The sequence below is a fragment of the Nanorana parkeri genome, unplaced genomic scaffold (assembly GCF_000935625.1).
Source record: "Nanorana parkeri isolate BGI_ZX_2015 unplaced genomic scaffold, ASM93562v1 scaffold377, whole genome shotgun sequence".
NCBI classification, from domain to species: domain Eukaryota; kingdom Metazoa; phylum Chordata; class Amphibia; order Anura; family Dicroglossidae; genus Nanorana; species Nanorana parkeri.
The window spans coordinates 1,170,003-1,186,765 of record NW_017306645.1 but is presented as its reverse complement, the minus strand read 5'-3'; the positions used below and the strand labels follow the sequence as shown (position 1 = coordinate 1,186,765).

General features: G+C 43.0%; 1 protein-coding gene across 1 annotated transcript in view; it reads left to right on the top strand.

Annotated features, from left to right (window-relative positions):
* Positions 1–4,883, top strand: part of PCIF1 (PDX1 C-terminal inhibiting factor 1) — a 43,490-nt gene extending 38,607 nt beyond the window's left edge. Inside the window, exons 13-15 of the mRNA XM_018559041.1 lie at positions 3,105–3,198; positions 3,283–3,458; positions 4,563–4,883. Coding sequence (XP_018414543.1) covers positions 3,105–3,198; positions 3,283–3,458; positions 4,563–4,773 — 481 coding nt within the window. The 3' untranslated portion in view covers positions 4,774–4,883. The remainder of the gene's footprint in view (positions 1–3,104; positions 3,199–3,282; positions 3,459–4,562) is intronic.
* The last annotated feature ends 11,880 nt before the right edge of the window (positions 4,884–16,763 follow it).

The following is a 16,763-nucleotide window of genomic DNA, read 5'->3' as shown; positions in this document are numbered from 1 at the left end:
AAGCCGGTTCACAGGAAGGAACGGGCGCTGCATTGCCTGGATGTGGTGCGCGCTCTTCGTGTTTATCTGGATGCTACTGCTTCCTTCCGGGGGACGGATTCCTTGTTCGTCCTCACGAGTGGCCCTCGTAAGGGCCGGGCCGCGTCGGCGGCTACCGTTTCCCGTTGGATTCGGACTGTTGTCATACAGGCGTATGCCATTAGGGGGCGGGAGCCCCCTTTTCCTGTCACTGCCCATTCTACTAGGGCTGTTGGCGCATCCTGGGCTTTTCGCCATGGTGCGTCTGTTTCTCAGGTTTGCAAGGCCGCTACTTGGTCTTCCGTTCACACCTTTGTCAAATTTTACAAGGTGGATGTTTTGGCATCGGCGGATGCTGGTTTGGGGCGTAAGGTTTTGCAGGCGGCCCTTTGAGTGGTTCTTTTTTGGGTTTCGTTGTTGTTTAGCCCATCCCTCATTGGTTACTGCTTGGTGACGTCCCTACCTTTCAGGATCTCCGATCTGTTGCCCTGTGTCCTTCAATGAACGGGAGAGAAAATAGGATTTTTGTACTCACCGTAAAATCCTTTTCTCTCCGTTCATTGAAGGACACAGGTCCCGCCCTCTTTCTCTGGGTATGCACTCCTAACTGCTTGTTACTAACTGGAGACTTGTCAGCAGGTGGGGGGTTGGGCCACCAGCAGGGGCCGCCCCTAGGCTGTCTAAGTCTTTTTTTGTTATGTGCCTAGCGTCCTACTCCTGCAGGTGGCGATATACCTTTCAGGATCTCCGATCTGTTGCCCTGTGTCCTTCAATGAACGGAGAGAAAAGGATTTTACGGTGAGTACAAAAATCCTATTTTTTGGGAGGTATAATAGTCTGACTTGATATAAGAATTTGTATAAGACGTTATTAGTTGCAGAGATGTTATATGCAGTAAGCTTGCTTATTTTTGTGATTGTCATAACCATTAAGTATTAATTTAAAAATTCTTTACAGAGCCAGGTCCACCCGCACCCTGCCCAGAGAAGGCTGTGAACTGTCACCCTGTGCGATTGACTTCCCCAGCTTTGCCACTCCAGGGAGTAGTTGATGTGCAGCAAGATGGCAGCATAGTATGCGTGAGGTACAAGGGGGAGTCCGTCAGAATCAACCAGAGCTACTTCAGCAAATTGGTGAGCAACATTCTTTTCTGGCAATGCCTACATATCTTGTGATTGTGACATGGGAGTTATTATATTCACATGTTTTATTGTTGCTTTTCCAGTTTAAGCTTTATCGCCTCAGTTGCACAGATGACCCAGTGTCAGAAAAGTTCCTAACTCGTGTATGGTGTCTCCTGCGAAGATATCAGGTATCTACAACAGGATCAGCTTTAAGTTTATTATATATTCGACAAAATAAAAGCCGCATATAACATGCAGTCTTGTTTATTGAAGGTCATGTTTGGGACAGCACAGTATGAAGGCTCTGGTCTACAGGGGGCTCTTCCAGTCAACGTTTTTCAGGCTTTGCACAAGAGTTTTGGTGTCACAGCCGAGTGTTTCGCTTCACCTCTGAACTGTTATTTCAAGCAGTACTGCTCTGCCTTTTCAGACACAGATGGATACTTTGGCTCCCAGGGGTAAGGAAACATTGCAAGCTACCACTCGATACATTGTTGCTGAGTACTCAGATATATACTGCACATTATGCTGACAAATACTCAAGAAGTATCTCTTTAAAGGGAATCTATATCATACATTTTTTTTATTATATATACATATACACTATATTACGAAACGTATTGGATTCAGGTATTCCGTGAAATTTCCTTGCTAAATATTACACGGTGTAAAGCACACCGCCACTGGACTATAGAGAAGTGTAGACGTGTTCTCTGGAGTGACGAATCACGCTTCTCTGTCTGGCAATCCGATGGACGTGTCTGGGTTTGGCGGTTGCCAGGAGAATGGTACTGGCCTGACTGCATTGTGCCAAGTGTAAAGTTTGGTGGAGGGGGGATTATGGTGTGAGGTTGGTTTTCAGGGGTTGGACTTGGCCCCTTAGTTCCAGTGAAGGGAACTCTTAAGGCATCAGCACACAAAGACATTTTGGACAATTTCATGTACCCAACTTTGTGCGAACAGTTTGGGAATGGCCCCTTCCTGTTCCAACATGACTGGTTCATGAAGACATGGATGAGCGAGTTTTGGGTGGAGGAACTTGACTGGCCTGCACAGAGTCCTGACCTCAACCCGATAGAACACCTTTGGGGTGAATTAGAGCGGAGACTGCGAGCCCGGCCTTCTCCTCCAACATCAATACCTGACCTCACAAATGTGCTTCTGGAAGAATGGTCAAACATTCCCATAGACACTCCTAAACCTTGTGGACGCCTTCCCAGAGGAGTTGAAGCTGTTATAGCGGCAAAGGGCGGGCCAACTCAATATTGAACCCTACGGACTGAGACTGGGATGCCATTAAAGTTCATGTGCATGTAAAGGCAGGCGTCCCAATACCTTTGGTAATATAGAGTATGTTTCATACTACTGCTTTAGTCACTAGGTGTAGTCTAGCTCTATGCAGGGTCTACCCTCCGTGAAGTTGCTTCCTTTTAAGCGCTGTCTAAGCTGCCTATCTGTCCAGACGTCACATAAAAAACCTCACAGGGATTTTTAAATGTTGTCTACTTTAGATATACTTTACTACAATCAGAAAGCATGAAGGTGGTAGAAAAATAGAAAATATAATGAACCTCATAATATATTATTTCTGAAATAAATTTTTTATAGAAATCATTTAAAAGTATATGAAAAGCAAATTTACAGACACGGGAATTTAAAATAAAGTTAAAGAAAATTAACTAAAATCATTCATAAATGTTCCATTTAAAACCCATCTCTGGGCTCCTTATTGGAGCACACCCCCAGCAGTATTTTATGGTATATATATATATATATAATCACCTTACTGATATATAAGGTGTGTTAGCTATAAGTTCATTTGAAACGTAACATTCATATATTCTGTATATGAATCGTCTAGAAATGTTAACTTACTTTTACTCTTTTCAGTAATTGGTAAAGGGTAAAATGTAATCCTTGGTTGTGTTTATAAATATTTTCCTTCTTTCTATTTTATCCTAGGCCATGTCTTAGTTTTTTCCCTGTCAGTGGTTCCTTTGAGTCCAATCCACCTTTCAGTGAGGAGTTAATGGATGCCATGGTCACACATTTTGAGGTGAATAGATACGATTACGCTGACTGCTTTTTTCTGCTATTGTGGTTGTTCTTTTTTTTAACCAGCCCAATTTGTTTCTTCCAGAATCTGCTGGAGAGTTCAGATCAGCCCCTATCCTTCATTGTGTTCATCCCTGAATGGAGAGACCCCCCCACGCCTGCCCTCACTCGCATGGAAGAAAGCCGCTTCAAGCGTCACCAGGTGGTGCTCCCGGCCTTCCAGCACGAATACCGCAGTGGCTCCCAGCATGTATGCAAGAGGCATGTATACCTGTAACATAAACACAATCCGTAGCTAAGGGGTTTAGTTCAGAACTGGCCATATATATATTGTGGTTTCATTGCAGAGGTTGGCCCAAAATTCATGATTAACAACAAAACTGTTATTTTTGTAACATTTCAGCTATCGTAGCCAATAAGAAAATAAGAGCAATAAAGTGAAACACTGACAGTGATCTGCGCTTAACTATTCGATGCAGAACGTGTCCAATAAGAGCCCTTAAAGTGTGTCTAAAGGCATTTGTCTTGTATAACGTAGGGTAGAACTAGAACCTCTGTTAGATTGTTATTGCTCTCTCTGTCTACACTGGGGAGACTGACCCTCATTGTTTGTCCCAGGGACCATTTGACCTTCACTATTTGTCCTGGTGGCCATTGTCACTAAGACTGCAAGTGAGGAAAAATTCACTGGAACAGAAATCATGCAATGGGGACACTTGTTTTAGTGACAACTGCCTAAGACATCTCACTTTTTGTTTTGCTTTTGAGACAGGAAGTATAGAAAAAAAGACTCAACTGAAAAAAAAACCTGACAGGGATTGTTACCAATCCTGATCAGAAAAACTCCAAAAAAAAGGTTTTGGCTTTAGATACATTTTAATGGCCACCGAAGAGCTCTTGCAGAAAAGAGGAATGGCACTTAGGTGGATCTTAGCCTGTATGCGTAGGAAGTCAGGGCGCTGTAACAATGAACGTGTAATATCAGCCACCTTAGGGTACCTACTGTTAGGTAAGACTTTTATTAGCTGCACATTCACCACAGCTTGTTTTTTTATTTTTACTTTGCGGGTATACCTTGGTGGGATTAGCAGTGCTATTAAAGGAAAGGCTGTTTGTCGTTTTGCCCTCCTGTACGTGCTATTCTCCTCTGCCCTATTTATTACAGAAACAACCCCAGTTGCTTTATAGACTTGTTTTTTTTTCATCCACATGTGGGTTTGTAATACCTGTTCATACATTCTTTGTTAGGTTTAACCCAAGGCTTGGCCTCTTCATCATTTTTAGCTGTTGTCCTCTTTGTAATTCTGTTTGATCCAGATCTTTTTGGAAGATTATTTTATTTCTCTGTCTTTATTCTTTCAACAGAGAAGAGTTGTACTACAAGGCTGTACATAATACAGCTGTGCTGTTTCTTCAGAACGAGGCTGGCTTCCTAAAGTGGGAACCCACCGAAGAGCGCGTGCAGGAGCTGTGCACAGCATACAAGCACTCCGGAAGGCTGTCCAACTCCTCCGGGAGCACTGAGAAAGAGCCCACCCGGGAGGAAGGCACCAGCAAGGACAGTTTGAATAACTAGAGGCACAATTTTGTAGCAAACTTTTCCCAGTCCCATGGGTAACATGCCCTAATCAGTAGAGCACGTTTTAATTCTCCAGAGCTATAGGACATGTTCAGAGCCTCCCATAAGGGAAAACACGGTTCATTTGTATACTGTATACCAGAATAACGGGATACTGCAGTCAGAGAGGACAAGTTGTGGGCCTACTTTTCTCAGCTGAGAAGTTGTTTGTATTTTCTCAGTTTAATGAGTTGAGTTGCCCTTTTATCCTTCTTGAAGGCATTATCTTAGTCTGAACAGTATTAAGTGGAGGGTGCTGATGGTGTATCAGGTCACCATACTTGTGTTTCCCACCTTTATAGGAAAATGTGGTCTTTAGCGTACTACCACATGTATGTGGGAAGACCATACTAGCCTATGTGAAGGTATTGGAGAGAGAGAAAGGGTTCCTGCATTTGATCATGTATGTGGTGCACTACTCCTGTGTATGAAGTTGTGTATATAGACACTGCTTATTACGAAGGGGATGTCTCTAGGTTTCCCATGTATATAGTTCTGTGTATCTGCTTTCAGCAGTATCTTTGTATTGTGTTCTTTATGGGAGAGCCGTAGAGTTCAGCATGTTTTCTTGATTGTACAGTACAGGACACAGACAGATTCAGAGACAAATGGGTAATATGCAGGTATCATCAGGTGATTGGACACTGGCCAGAGCTGTGAGAACCCTTATATAGCCTCTCCGTCTGCAGGAAATCCTCAGTTTTTCCTAGTGTGCTTAGGTGATGGATGTCTCCTCTCTTCTGAGGGAGATGCATGATAGTCTTGTTACCTTTATTCTTGCGCATCTGCGTTTTTTCTTCACTTGAGATTTTCTGGCTGCATACAGCCACAGAGGCTGCGTCGCAGCTTCCGGATTGGCACCCCACGGTAGCAGCTGCAGGGACTGTATTTGAACTCTGTTAGCTTGAAGACACTGGACCACCCTGTAATGCTGCTTCTAACACCAGATCCTGCGTTAGATGACCACCATGGCACATAGTGCAGCGCATTGGGTTAGCTGGAGGGTGCTATACAGGTCCAGGGCAGTGGCAAATCCACAATGGTGTGACCCTGGGGGGTGTGCTGATCCAAAGTTAATGACGTCAAGGTGTGAGTGAGGTCCCCTGCCTCTATTCCTTGTGCAAGAGCTGGAATGTGCACTCTTGAATTTCACTGTGCTGGTCTGTGACTGCCATGCGGGACCCCTCACTATTAGGAAAGTGCCATTTTTCAACCAATATTGCGGTGCATGCCTGGTTTCTCTACTCCCTGCTGGGCGCTGCTCTGTGTCCCCTCTGACACAACGCAGCATCCAGCGGGGAGAAGAAAAACTGTTACAGCAGGCCAAGCAATGTGGGGGAGGAGAGCACTGAGTGGCCAGTGTGTCCTGTGAGAGATCAGGAGAGCGGTGTGGGAGCAAAGATAGCCGTCACAGGAAGCCGGGCCTGCGGTGCAGGGGAGGAGTCATCTGTCACAGGAGACTGAGCTCTCCTTCCCGCACCACTGACTCAGCCTCCTGTGACAGTGAGTCAGGATGGAGAGCGGGTACAAATATTCAGCAACCGATGACTGCTTGTAAATAATTGAATCCATAGTATGTTTACTGTGTCCCCAGTTATGAATGAATAGGAAATGATCTACATCACTTCCTGTTCATTCATAAATGTGGCTATAGTAAACACTATCTCCACAAGTTAAAAATGGACAGGAGCACACAGTATAGAGGATTCCTGTTCATTTATAACGACTGCAGAAAAAGAGATTCTAGACTCTATGTCCTCAATCTCTTCTATATTAAAAGTGAAATAGCAGGGGTCTGAAACATCAGGGCCCCCAACAGTAATGTAAAAATATTTAATAAAAATAAATAAAATATTAAAAAAATAAAGTTTATAAAAAATAAATAAGATATTAAAAAATGGTTAGAAAAAAAAATTCAGTTTTGACCTGACATTTTTATTTTTAAAAATGTCATTTCGGTGCACATGTACTCACTATAGCAGACAAAAAGTGCAAGGGGACTGGAGGTAGTAACTAGCTTCACAGCTGCTGAACGGCATTTCTGATAACAATAGAGAGGCCAGTGTCCAATCACCTGGTGATACCTGCATATTACCCAGTCATCTCTGAATCTGCCTGTGCCCTGTACTGTACTCCAAAAAACAGATTTTACTGTTTAAGTCAAAAATCCTATTTTGCTTTCCACCTCCTTGTCGCGTGTGTGGTTTTCTGGTATTGTGATTGGTGGACGTTGTTTCTGTGCTAATTATTCCCTGTAATTAATTTAATGCCTAACCATTTTATTACTTATATCAAACAGTAAAATTTTATTTTTGATTTCTGTCTCTGAGTATTAAGTTTAAAAAAAGGAGATCCCGTAAGTAACACAGATGCAATGCACGCATACAGGGGAGTATGTGAGAATGTAACCGAGTATTAGAAACTCCACGATTTTCTAGAATCCACCACTTAATATCCATTAGGATAGCTACGGTAGCATGGACACTGCCTACAGCAGGCTTGGAGCACAATGAAAGCACAGGGGGGAATTTATCAAAACTGGAGCAGCTGTGCATGGCAACCAATCAGCTTCTCTCTTCAGTTAAGATTTGAAAATGAAAGAGAGAAGCTGATTGGTTGCCATGCACAGCTGCTCCAGTTTTGATGAATCCCCTTCAGCGTATACAAGCTATAGAGAATCGACTTACAAGTCGTCATTTCCGTACATCAAATATTACAGGAGGCTTAAAGGTCAGCACACGGGTAGGCTGTGGCATTCCTTTGTGTCTATTACACCCTCCTGCTGTTCCCTGTGATATGTCTGCTTGCTGTCTGTGAAGCTCTGCTGTGTTTTTTATTTTACAACCCTGTGCTTGTCTTTTCAGAGATGACACAGGGACCTCTAAAGAGACAGCAAAGCACCGAAAATCAAGTATTTTAAATGCTTACAGTAGTTTCCCTTTACATAAATTATTTTTTCATTCACTTGCAATGTGCCTATGAACTTGCTAGAAAATTTGACAACACAAGAAGAGTTTCTCTAGCACAGTTCCCTCACTCTTGCCATGTCATACCCTTCTCTTCTTATTTACACTCTGCGCTGGCCCAGCTCCTCCACCCCTACATTTACCTCCCTAGATAACCTTTTATGTAGATGCTGGGGGAGAAGCAAAGCGGAATAGTATAGAGCAGTGGTGGCGAACCTTGGCGCTCCAGCTGTGCCAAAACTACAAATCCCAAGATGCATCTGCCTCTGGGAGTTATGTCTGTGGCTGTCAGAGCCTTGCAATGCCTCATGGGACTTGTAGTTCCAAAACAGCTGGAGTGCCAAGGTTCTCCAAAGTTTAACCTTCCAATCCCATGATGCATTGTGAGACTCACAGCCACATGCATGACTTCCAGAGGCAGAGGAGGGCCAAGGTTTGGCTACCCTTGCTATACAGTTTCACTTGAGTGACAGCTCTGGGGCTGCTTATATCACATTTAAGATGGCGGTACCCAGCAGCAGTCTCATTGCTTTTGGATGTCTGTAAAAGAGCGGATTTTAACATGCCGCAAATACGATAAATGCTGATATAATCTCATGAGAAGATTTCGTTGAATGGTCTGGTGAAATGGTCTCTTTAAAACAAAATTCTGGCCCACATAAATAAAAGCAGCTTTTATACCCGGGATGCATCCTTTAAAAGCAATCCTGCTAGTAGTAGTTCCTGAATTGGGTGTTTGTCAGCTTCTTATAAAACACAGGAACTCAATCTATGAGAGATAGATAGCAGAATGAAACGATAGAGTCCCACATCTGACCACACGAATCATTGTTCTGGAAAAACCTTTAAACGTGAGCCGGTGATAATCATTCCTGCCATGACCGATGTTTTATTGTAAATTATAAACATACATCTTTATCTCAAACAAACATCTATTTACATTGAAGATTAATAAATGGTTTTGTATGATGTTCCTTTGTCTACATTGAATACAGCCTCAGGTTTTTGTGGCAGAAAAAATAAAAAAATTGGGAAATGAAAAGGTAATACTTCATAAACACACGCAATGTTTTCCTTTATCAAGCAACATGTAATAGTTACAGCGGTGGCAGCAGTGGCATCCCTGTCACAACACGTGACAGAAACTGGAGAGCGCGTCCCTAAAGGTGGCCATACATCTTGCGAATATTGTACGACACTTTTCGTCTGATCGAACCGTCGTATGATTTTCGCACGGCGGGCCCATCCTGCCCCGATTATCGCAAGGTTCAATTAGCCGTAATTAAAGAAAAGCACCTAAACGAATTGCGGCAATCGACCGCACGTATTTTCGTTTGCGCATGAGCAGTGTAGATCGTACGATTTTTGACGTACGGAAACGCAACTATCCTTGCGAGAATCGTACAATCGACCAAAGTTTTCAAACTTGCTTGAAAGTCAAAAGTCGTACGATTGTACATTATTTGCGGTTGTACACTGCCCATACACCTTGGGATTATCGGACGAAAACGCGATCGCATACGATTATCGTAAGGTGTATGGGCACCTTAAAGGAGAACTATGAGGTGAGTGCTTTTCACTCACCTCATAGTTCTAGCCGACCTGTGACAATGAGACTGTCACAGGTCAGCTTAGTAGATTTAATTTAATTTAGGATTTAATGTAACAACATTAATGCATGAAAACTGGTTACAACATTAACAACATTAATGCATGAAAACTGGTTACTATGGGCAACTGCTCCAGATTCTGTCTGCTCCAATCAGCTTCTCTCGAGTTCATTCAGTTAAGCTTTGAAAATGAAAGATAAAATTAGTCAACTGCTCCAGATTTTGACAAATCCCCCTCAATGTAGTTAACATTAATTTTCCCCAGAGTTCTTTAAGCTTTGCAGTGGGGCTACACCCGTACTGTAAGCGTAAAGTGCAAATTTTCGTCTAGGGTGTAAATTAAATAAAGTTATCCTTGCAGCCGGCTGTTTGAGTGGTCCCTGGAGCCTCTCTCCCCCACGCTCCAGCAGTCCATGGTCCTGTTAGTCATCATGTCCAATACACTCTGTATAGGACATGAGGACACCTAGGGACTTACCATCGCTGCAGTGGAGAAGGAAGGCAGGCTGGAGGGTGCGCTCCAACAGAAGCTGGCTGCGAGGTTTAGATGAGTATAAGTTTGTTATTTTCGCTCCTAGACATAAACGAGCACTTAACCCTTGCAGTGCGGGGATAGCCCCATTGCAAGGGTTAAAAAAATGTTTTCCCAGAATTTCGCTTTAACATAGTAACCCGTTTCTGCCAGGCGTTGAATTGATATCAAAGTCAGTCTCATCAGCATACTTCGAAGGTAGACTATGTAACGTTAACAAGAACTCGAATTCCTATAATTGGGGGGGGAAAAAAACACTTTTAGGTGCTAGCAAACCTTGCTTTATTTGTATTTATATAGTACCGACAATTTCTGCAGTGCTTAACATTATTCATATCAGTCCCTGCCCTCGAGGAACTTGCAATCTAAGCAGGGGCGTAATTGGAAATCACAGGGCCCTATAGCAAAATTTTGTATGGGGCCCTGTTATTTCTAGTTACGCCCCTTGCAGAGCCCACCTGAGAGTGACCCTGCAGAGCCCACCATAGGCTCTCTATGGTGAGCTCTGCAGGATATCAGGTGGGCTGAGAACACCTCTTACCTGTCAGCCCCGATCCACTGTCATCCTTCTGCACCGCCGGGCCCTGCCTCCTCCTCCAAGGTCGCTGGCAGGCCCCGCTGCCAACGCCGGGCCCAGCCTCCTCCGCAGCTGTTGGCTGTCACTGACTCAGCATCGGCTGTGAGGAGGAACGTGCCGCTGGAAGTTATCAGTTATCTGAACAGCAGCGCGTTCCTCCTAAAGCTGGCCATACACCTTACAATTATCTGAGGATTTTCTGTGGTCAGATGGAAAAGGTGCAACAGATTCCTCCATCTACACTTAACTGTGTGGATGGAGTAATCTCCACCTGGGCCAATCTGTTTCCAGCACTTTCCATCCGACCACAGAAAATCTGCAGATAATTGTAAGGTGTATGGGCACCTTTACAGAAGCCTGTCATGCCATAGCGGCCCGCGGAGGCTCTTTTGTTCCTCGTTCTGGCCGGACCCCGCTAGCGGCCACCTGGGTCGCTATAGCGATAGTTCCACCACTGCATCTAAAAGGTCCCTATCTTGTATACATACTAGGGCCAATTTAGACAGGAGTCAATTACCGAACCAGCATGTCGTTGGAGTGTGGTACCAAGAGGAATCCTACACAAGCACAGGGAGAATATACAAACTTCATGCAGATGGAATCCTGGCTGGGATTTGAACCCACGGCAAGGTAGAAGTGCTAACCACTAAGCCACTGTGCTGCCTGCAGGGCAAATGCATCACATCAGGACCTGCTGCGTACAAGGAAACGTAGAGCAGGTTAGCGTGTAACCTCAAACCTGGTCTTCCACACTGCAGCATCAAAGTAAATGAGAAACTGCTGACCTGTGTTTGATATGCATTTCAAATGCAGGAAAACATTCATCCTTAATGTTGGTCCTTTGTCTCCAACAGTCACATGAAAACAAATGTGAAAGAATTATTCAAATTAAAACCTTTTTTTTAGTCACTCCTGAACATGTCATAACTGAACCCGGAAAAAAAAAAAAGTCCGCTCCCAAGATGCTGCAGGATATGTCCTATTGTCCTCTACACAAACTCTGCCGTTCATCAGCTTGTAGGAGAAGGGGGATGATGCATATTCACCTCTCGTCCATTGATAGGGTTGACGTGTTATCCAGACATTTACATTTCACCTATACCGTACATGTCAATAAAATTGAACCACTTCAAAGTTCAACTCCAGGCATTAAAAAAACATTCAAATAAACCTAAAAAAGGGTTTACAGGTAGAGCGCCTCAGGCCAAGAAAAGCTTACCTTCATTCTGTGGATGTTCTCCACATTGCCTCTCTTTGCCCACAAGATGTCCTCAGCCTTCTAGGTTGCATGATGTACAGTGTTACTCAGCCTGGAAGCCTAGGTAAATACTGTGACTGCAGGGTGTTGTGGGCCCATCCAATAAAGGGCGGCACCACAGCGCATTCATTTACAGTATTTTCATGCAGACATGATGACATCAGAACTGATTTCTGCTAATGGAGGACTGCCAACACCAGCAAAAACTAAAGAGGAAAATGATCCAGCTTGTCATGTGACTATACTAAAGATTTTAGGCAAAAAAAGGTAAGTATGTTCTTAAAAAATGATAATACATCATGGGGGATATCCGGGAGGAAGGGGCATTAATAAAACAAATAATGTGCATTTAGTATTTTTTTGCATTTCAGCCTGGAAAGCATAGCGACCACGATCAGTGGATCACGGATGCAATGCTCTGACTCCTGCAGACTCTTCCTTCCAGCCCCTCTCTGTACTAAGGTATGGACTTTCAGTTAAGGGACGGAAGGAAGTATCAATGGACTACGAGTGTGATGATGTGTACACATTTATATTTCATTATCAACTTCCCCATCCACAGGAATGATTAGTGTAAAATGGTCCGATCCAGCTTGGTATACATATCCACAGCAAAGGACCAGTCTGGTTAAAAGTGATATCTTAGCTGCAGGTGGAGCCTGGTGGGCAGACTCAGGAATAGGATTGTGATTGTGTGTGTGTATTATTTTATATGTGCAAGGGTAGTATTTTTTATGTGTATGGGGGTAGTGTATTAGGCTCCATTCACACCTGTACCTTCACGTGCGATTAGGGATTCCTGCGTCAGGAACTTGCATTTTCCTGCAGCAGGAATCTGGCCTAATCTGGCGTTTACAAGCGGCAGCTGTCACCCATTCAAGTTAATGATCAGGTGACAGCAGCTGCATGTAAACGCCTGCACACCGCATGTGATATGATTACATTCGGTTACGAATCAATCACTCTCCCTGGATGCAATGATTGTGCATCCAGGGAGAGTGTTTTCTAACCGCATATAATAATATCACATACCATTACATGCGGTGGGCAGGCGTTTACATGCAGCTGCTGTCACCTGATCATTAACTTGAATGGGTGACAGCTGCCGCTTGTAAACACCAGATTAGTGATTCCTTCCTCAGGACAACGCAAATTCCTGATGCAGGAATCCCTAATCGCACCGAAACATACTGATATGAATGGGGCCTTATTGTGTATATGTCAGTGTCCGTAGTACGAAACCGACTATAGTTAAATTTGAATTTAAAGTATGAAATTTGACAGAAAAAAATTTGTCGAGTGGCCCCCCCAAGTGAATTGAGTTTGACGTGTGTGTGTATAATCTCCATCCCAAAGTGTACATTTTGCATCTTGAATTCATTCTGTTTTTTCTATACATGTTACTACCCTCTAAGTGCTTCCATCGGTTAAAAAAAAAAGCCAGTGTCTATTTACCATAATTTTAAATTCCAGTGAGCCCAATCTAACAGCGTTAGAGGGTTGGGATAGATTCTGACACCTGCCTGATACGTGTAAATATCAGCAAAGATGAAGTGGATGTAGAATGTAGCGGTGTTCAGAGCTACAGCACTGCAGAGGAGCTGTGACATGTGCCATTGATCAAGCAGACAAATGCACAGGCAGAACACACTGATTACACACGGAAAAGAGAGAGTGGCGTGAATGTCTCGGAAGCCACCTTGCTATCTAGCAACCGCTGGGTGCAGCTTAAAAATAGAATAAATAATGAAACCATTTATGAATATTCTTCAAAACCGTCCTTCGTAAGATGTCTTTTTTTAAACCTCGGGGTTCTCAGTGCTGTCAAGCGTTTGTTAAATGAAACCTAATGTATACGAATAAAGTGCAAGGACAAATTTGGATTAGATAAAGAACGGCGAGCTGCGGCAGAAAAACATCGGAAGGTCACATTTGGATAAGAGATGTCAGCTGTCAGGCAATCCTATTTTGAAAATGCATGTGATAAAAATAAAATTTGCTCTCTAGCAATCAAAGGCATTACCGCTAAAACCATAAGTCTGGGGGATTTTTTTCACATGGATGGATGGCACAGTAATGCCAGACACATTTTCATTTTGCTGTCAGTCAAGAGCGAATTGGTAGCTTCCTGTGAATGTTTCTGTACACAACACCGTTCATCTTACAGTCAGTGAAACACGTAGCTTTCCAGCAGCAGGCGACATAGGTGAATGTTTTATAACAATCCATCCTGGATATGTCTATGATGAGAGAAGAAGAACTAGACCCATGGATCCATCCTATTCCAATGCACGGATCTTTCAAAAATATTTTTTGTAATCCTGCAATATGATAATACCAGATACTGGAAGCAGGCCACTCTCCCATCAATCAGAGTGTTAAAGCATATCTAAACCCTAAAGCTAAACATTTCATATTGCAGCTTACTGGTCCTGAGATGTAGTGTCTGCATAGTATTCTTTCAGGCTAAGAACATTTCCAGCAAGTACAGAAAATTCATGTTGACCCTGCCAGAAATGCAGTGTCCTTGATACTTCCTGTGAGTGAAAAGAAAACACACAAAAATCGTATCTTTCCTGTGGAAACTACTAGCCCCATCAATTCACCATGTAATAGAGATGAACAGAGGCAGACATGTTTAAAAGGCCAGCCTGGATGACAAACAAGACAACTTTCAAAGATATAGTGGAGAAATAAGTGTAGCCATGAAGGGACAAGAAGTATTATGATCATACTTCTAAGACAAGAAGTATGATGATCGCAGAATTACTAGGTAAAAATAAAGGGGGGAAAAGCCAGAAAAAAAGAAGACGTCTAATGCAGCCACCATATCTAAGGCAGCCTTTCTCAACATTTTTCTACTTAAAGGAGCCCTTAAAAACATTTTAACATCTTGGGGGAACCACTGAAGTATTTATCTCATCTACAGCTTGCAGAATATTAGTGTGATCACTGAGTTGTAGATATAGTAATAGAATAATGAACAGATTTGCATACTAAAAATCAGAATGAAACCTGAATTTGCATTGGTGCCCAGTTATAACACTAACTCTGCATTGTTGCTCAGGGAAGACTCCATCTTTGCATTGGTGCTTGAGGAAAAGCTCCAACATTGCATTGGCACTCAGGGAAAATCTCCAATTCTGCATTGGTGCTCACAGAAAACTCCTTTTGCATTGGTGCTCGGGTAAACTCCATCTTTGTATTGGTGCTCATTGCAAAACTCCATCTTTGCATTGGTGCTCGGGTAAACTCCATCTTTGCATTGTGCTCATTGTAAAACTGCATCTTTGCATTGGTTCCTAGACGAAACACAGAGACCTAGTGATGTCACCACAAGGTCTAAAACAAAAATCCCTACCTCTGCATTGATGCTCGCGGAAAAGCTCCAACATTGCATTGGTGCTCAGGGAAAAGTCTACATTTGCATTGGTGCTCAGGGAAAACTCCATCTTTGCATTGGTGCTCGGGTAAACTCCATCTTTGCATTGTGCTCATTGTAAAACTGCATCTTTGCATTGGTTCCTAGACGAAACACAGAGACCTAGTGATGTCACCACAAGGTCTAAAACAAAAATCCCTACCTCTGCATTGATGCTCGCGGAAAAGCTCCAACATTGCATTGGTGCTCAGGGAAAAGTCTACATTTGCATTGGTGCTCAGGGAAAACTCCATCTTTGCATTGGTGCTCGGGTAAACTCCATCTTTGCATTGTGCTCATTGTAAAACTGCATCTTTGCATTGGTTCCTAGACGAAACACAGAGACCTAGTGATGTCACCACAAGGTCTAAAACAAAAATCCCTACCTCTGCATTGATGCTCGCGGAAAAGCTCCAACATTGCATTGGTGCTCAGGGAAAAGTCTACATTTGCATTGGTGCTCAGGGAAAACTCCATCTTTGCATTGGTGCTCAGGGAAAACTCCATCTTTGCATTGGTGCTCGGGTAAACTCCATCTTTGCATTGTGCTCATTGTAAAACTGCATCTTTGCATTGGTTCTTAGACGAAACACAGAGACCTAGTGATGTCACCACAAGGTCTAAAACAAAAATCCCTACCTCTGCATTGATGCTCGCGGAAAAGCTCCAACATTGCATTGGTGCTCAGGGAAAAGTCTACATTTGCATTGGTGCTCAGGGAAAACTCCATCTTTGCATTGGTGCTCAGGGAAAACTCCATCTTTGCATTGGTGCTCAGGGAAAACTCCATCTTTGCGTTGGTGCTCAGGTAAAACCTCTATCTTTCCATTGGCGCTCAGGAGAAGCACAGAGACCTAGTGATGTCACCACTAGGTCTAAAATAAGGTATGTAATGGAAACAAAGGTTTTCTTTAACAAAAAAAAACAAAACAATTTATAAGCACGTTGGTAAGGAAATGAGAGAGGAACCAGGGAAAGCAAAATATAAGCAGATTAAACTGTAGTTTTAAATGTTTGTTTTTGGGTTTAGATTCACTTTCACTACATTGACAAAATTACTCTTCTCAGGGAGCTTACATTAGAATCAGGAAATGTTCCAAAATGGTTCTAACCAGTCTAGAAATGGAGGTTAAATATAAAATTCTTTGCAGTAGCGGAGACAATAAATGCAACATGCAATATTAATGAGAGAACATACACATGCTGTGATAAAACACAGAAGGAATTCATGCCGATTGTAGGCATCCTTTGAAATTGTACTGCGTGCTGAAACCAGATCACTATAAAGAAAAACTGTAAATGGGATCTAACTAGTACCTTCAGAGGTTAGGTACCTTTATTTATCAATGTAATATGATTGCTTTGTCTTCCCTTATTATTACGCACGCACCTGTGAGTGCTGACTTTTTTGTTCTACCCCGTTATTGTCTTTAATTCCTGTCAATAAAGAATTACAATAAAATTCCTGTAGGCAGTGTCTGCAATGCATGGGATGGACTGGACTGTACGAGCAGGGTTAAACTTGCGGCCGCAGGAGGGATGGGAAACTAAAAGACCCAGCCAAGACTTTGTTGATGTCACTAT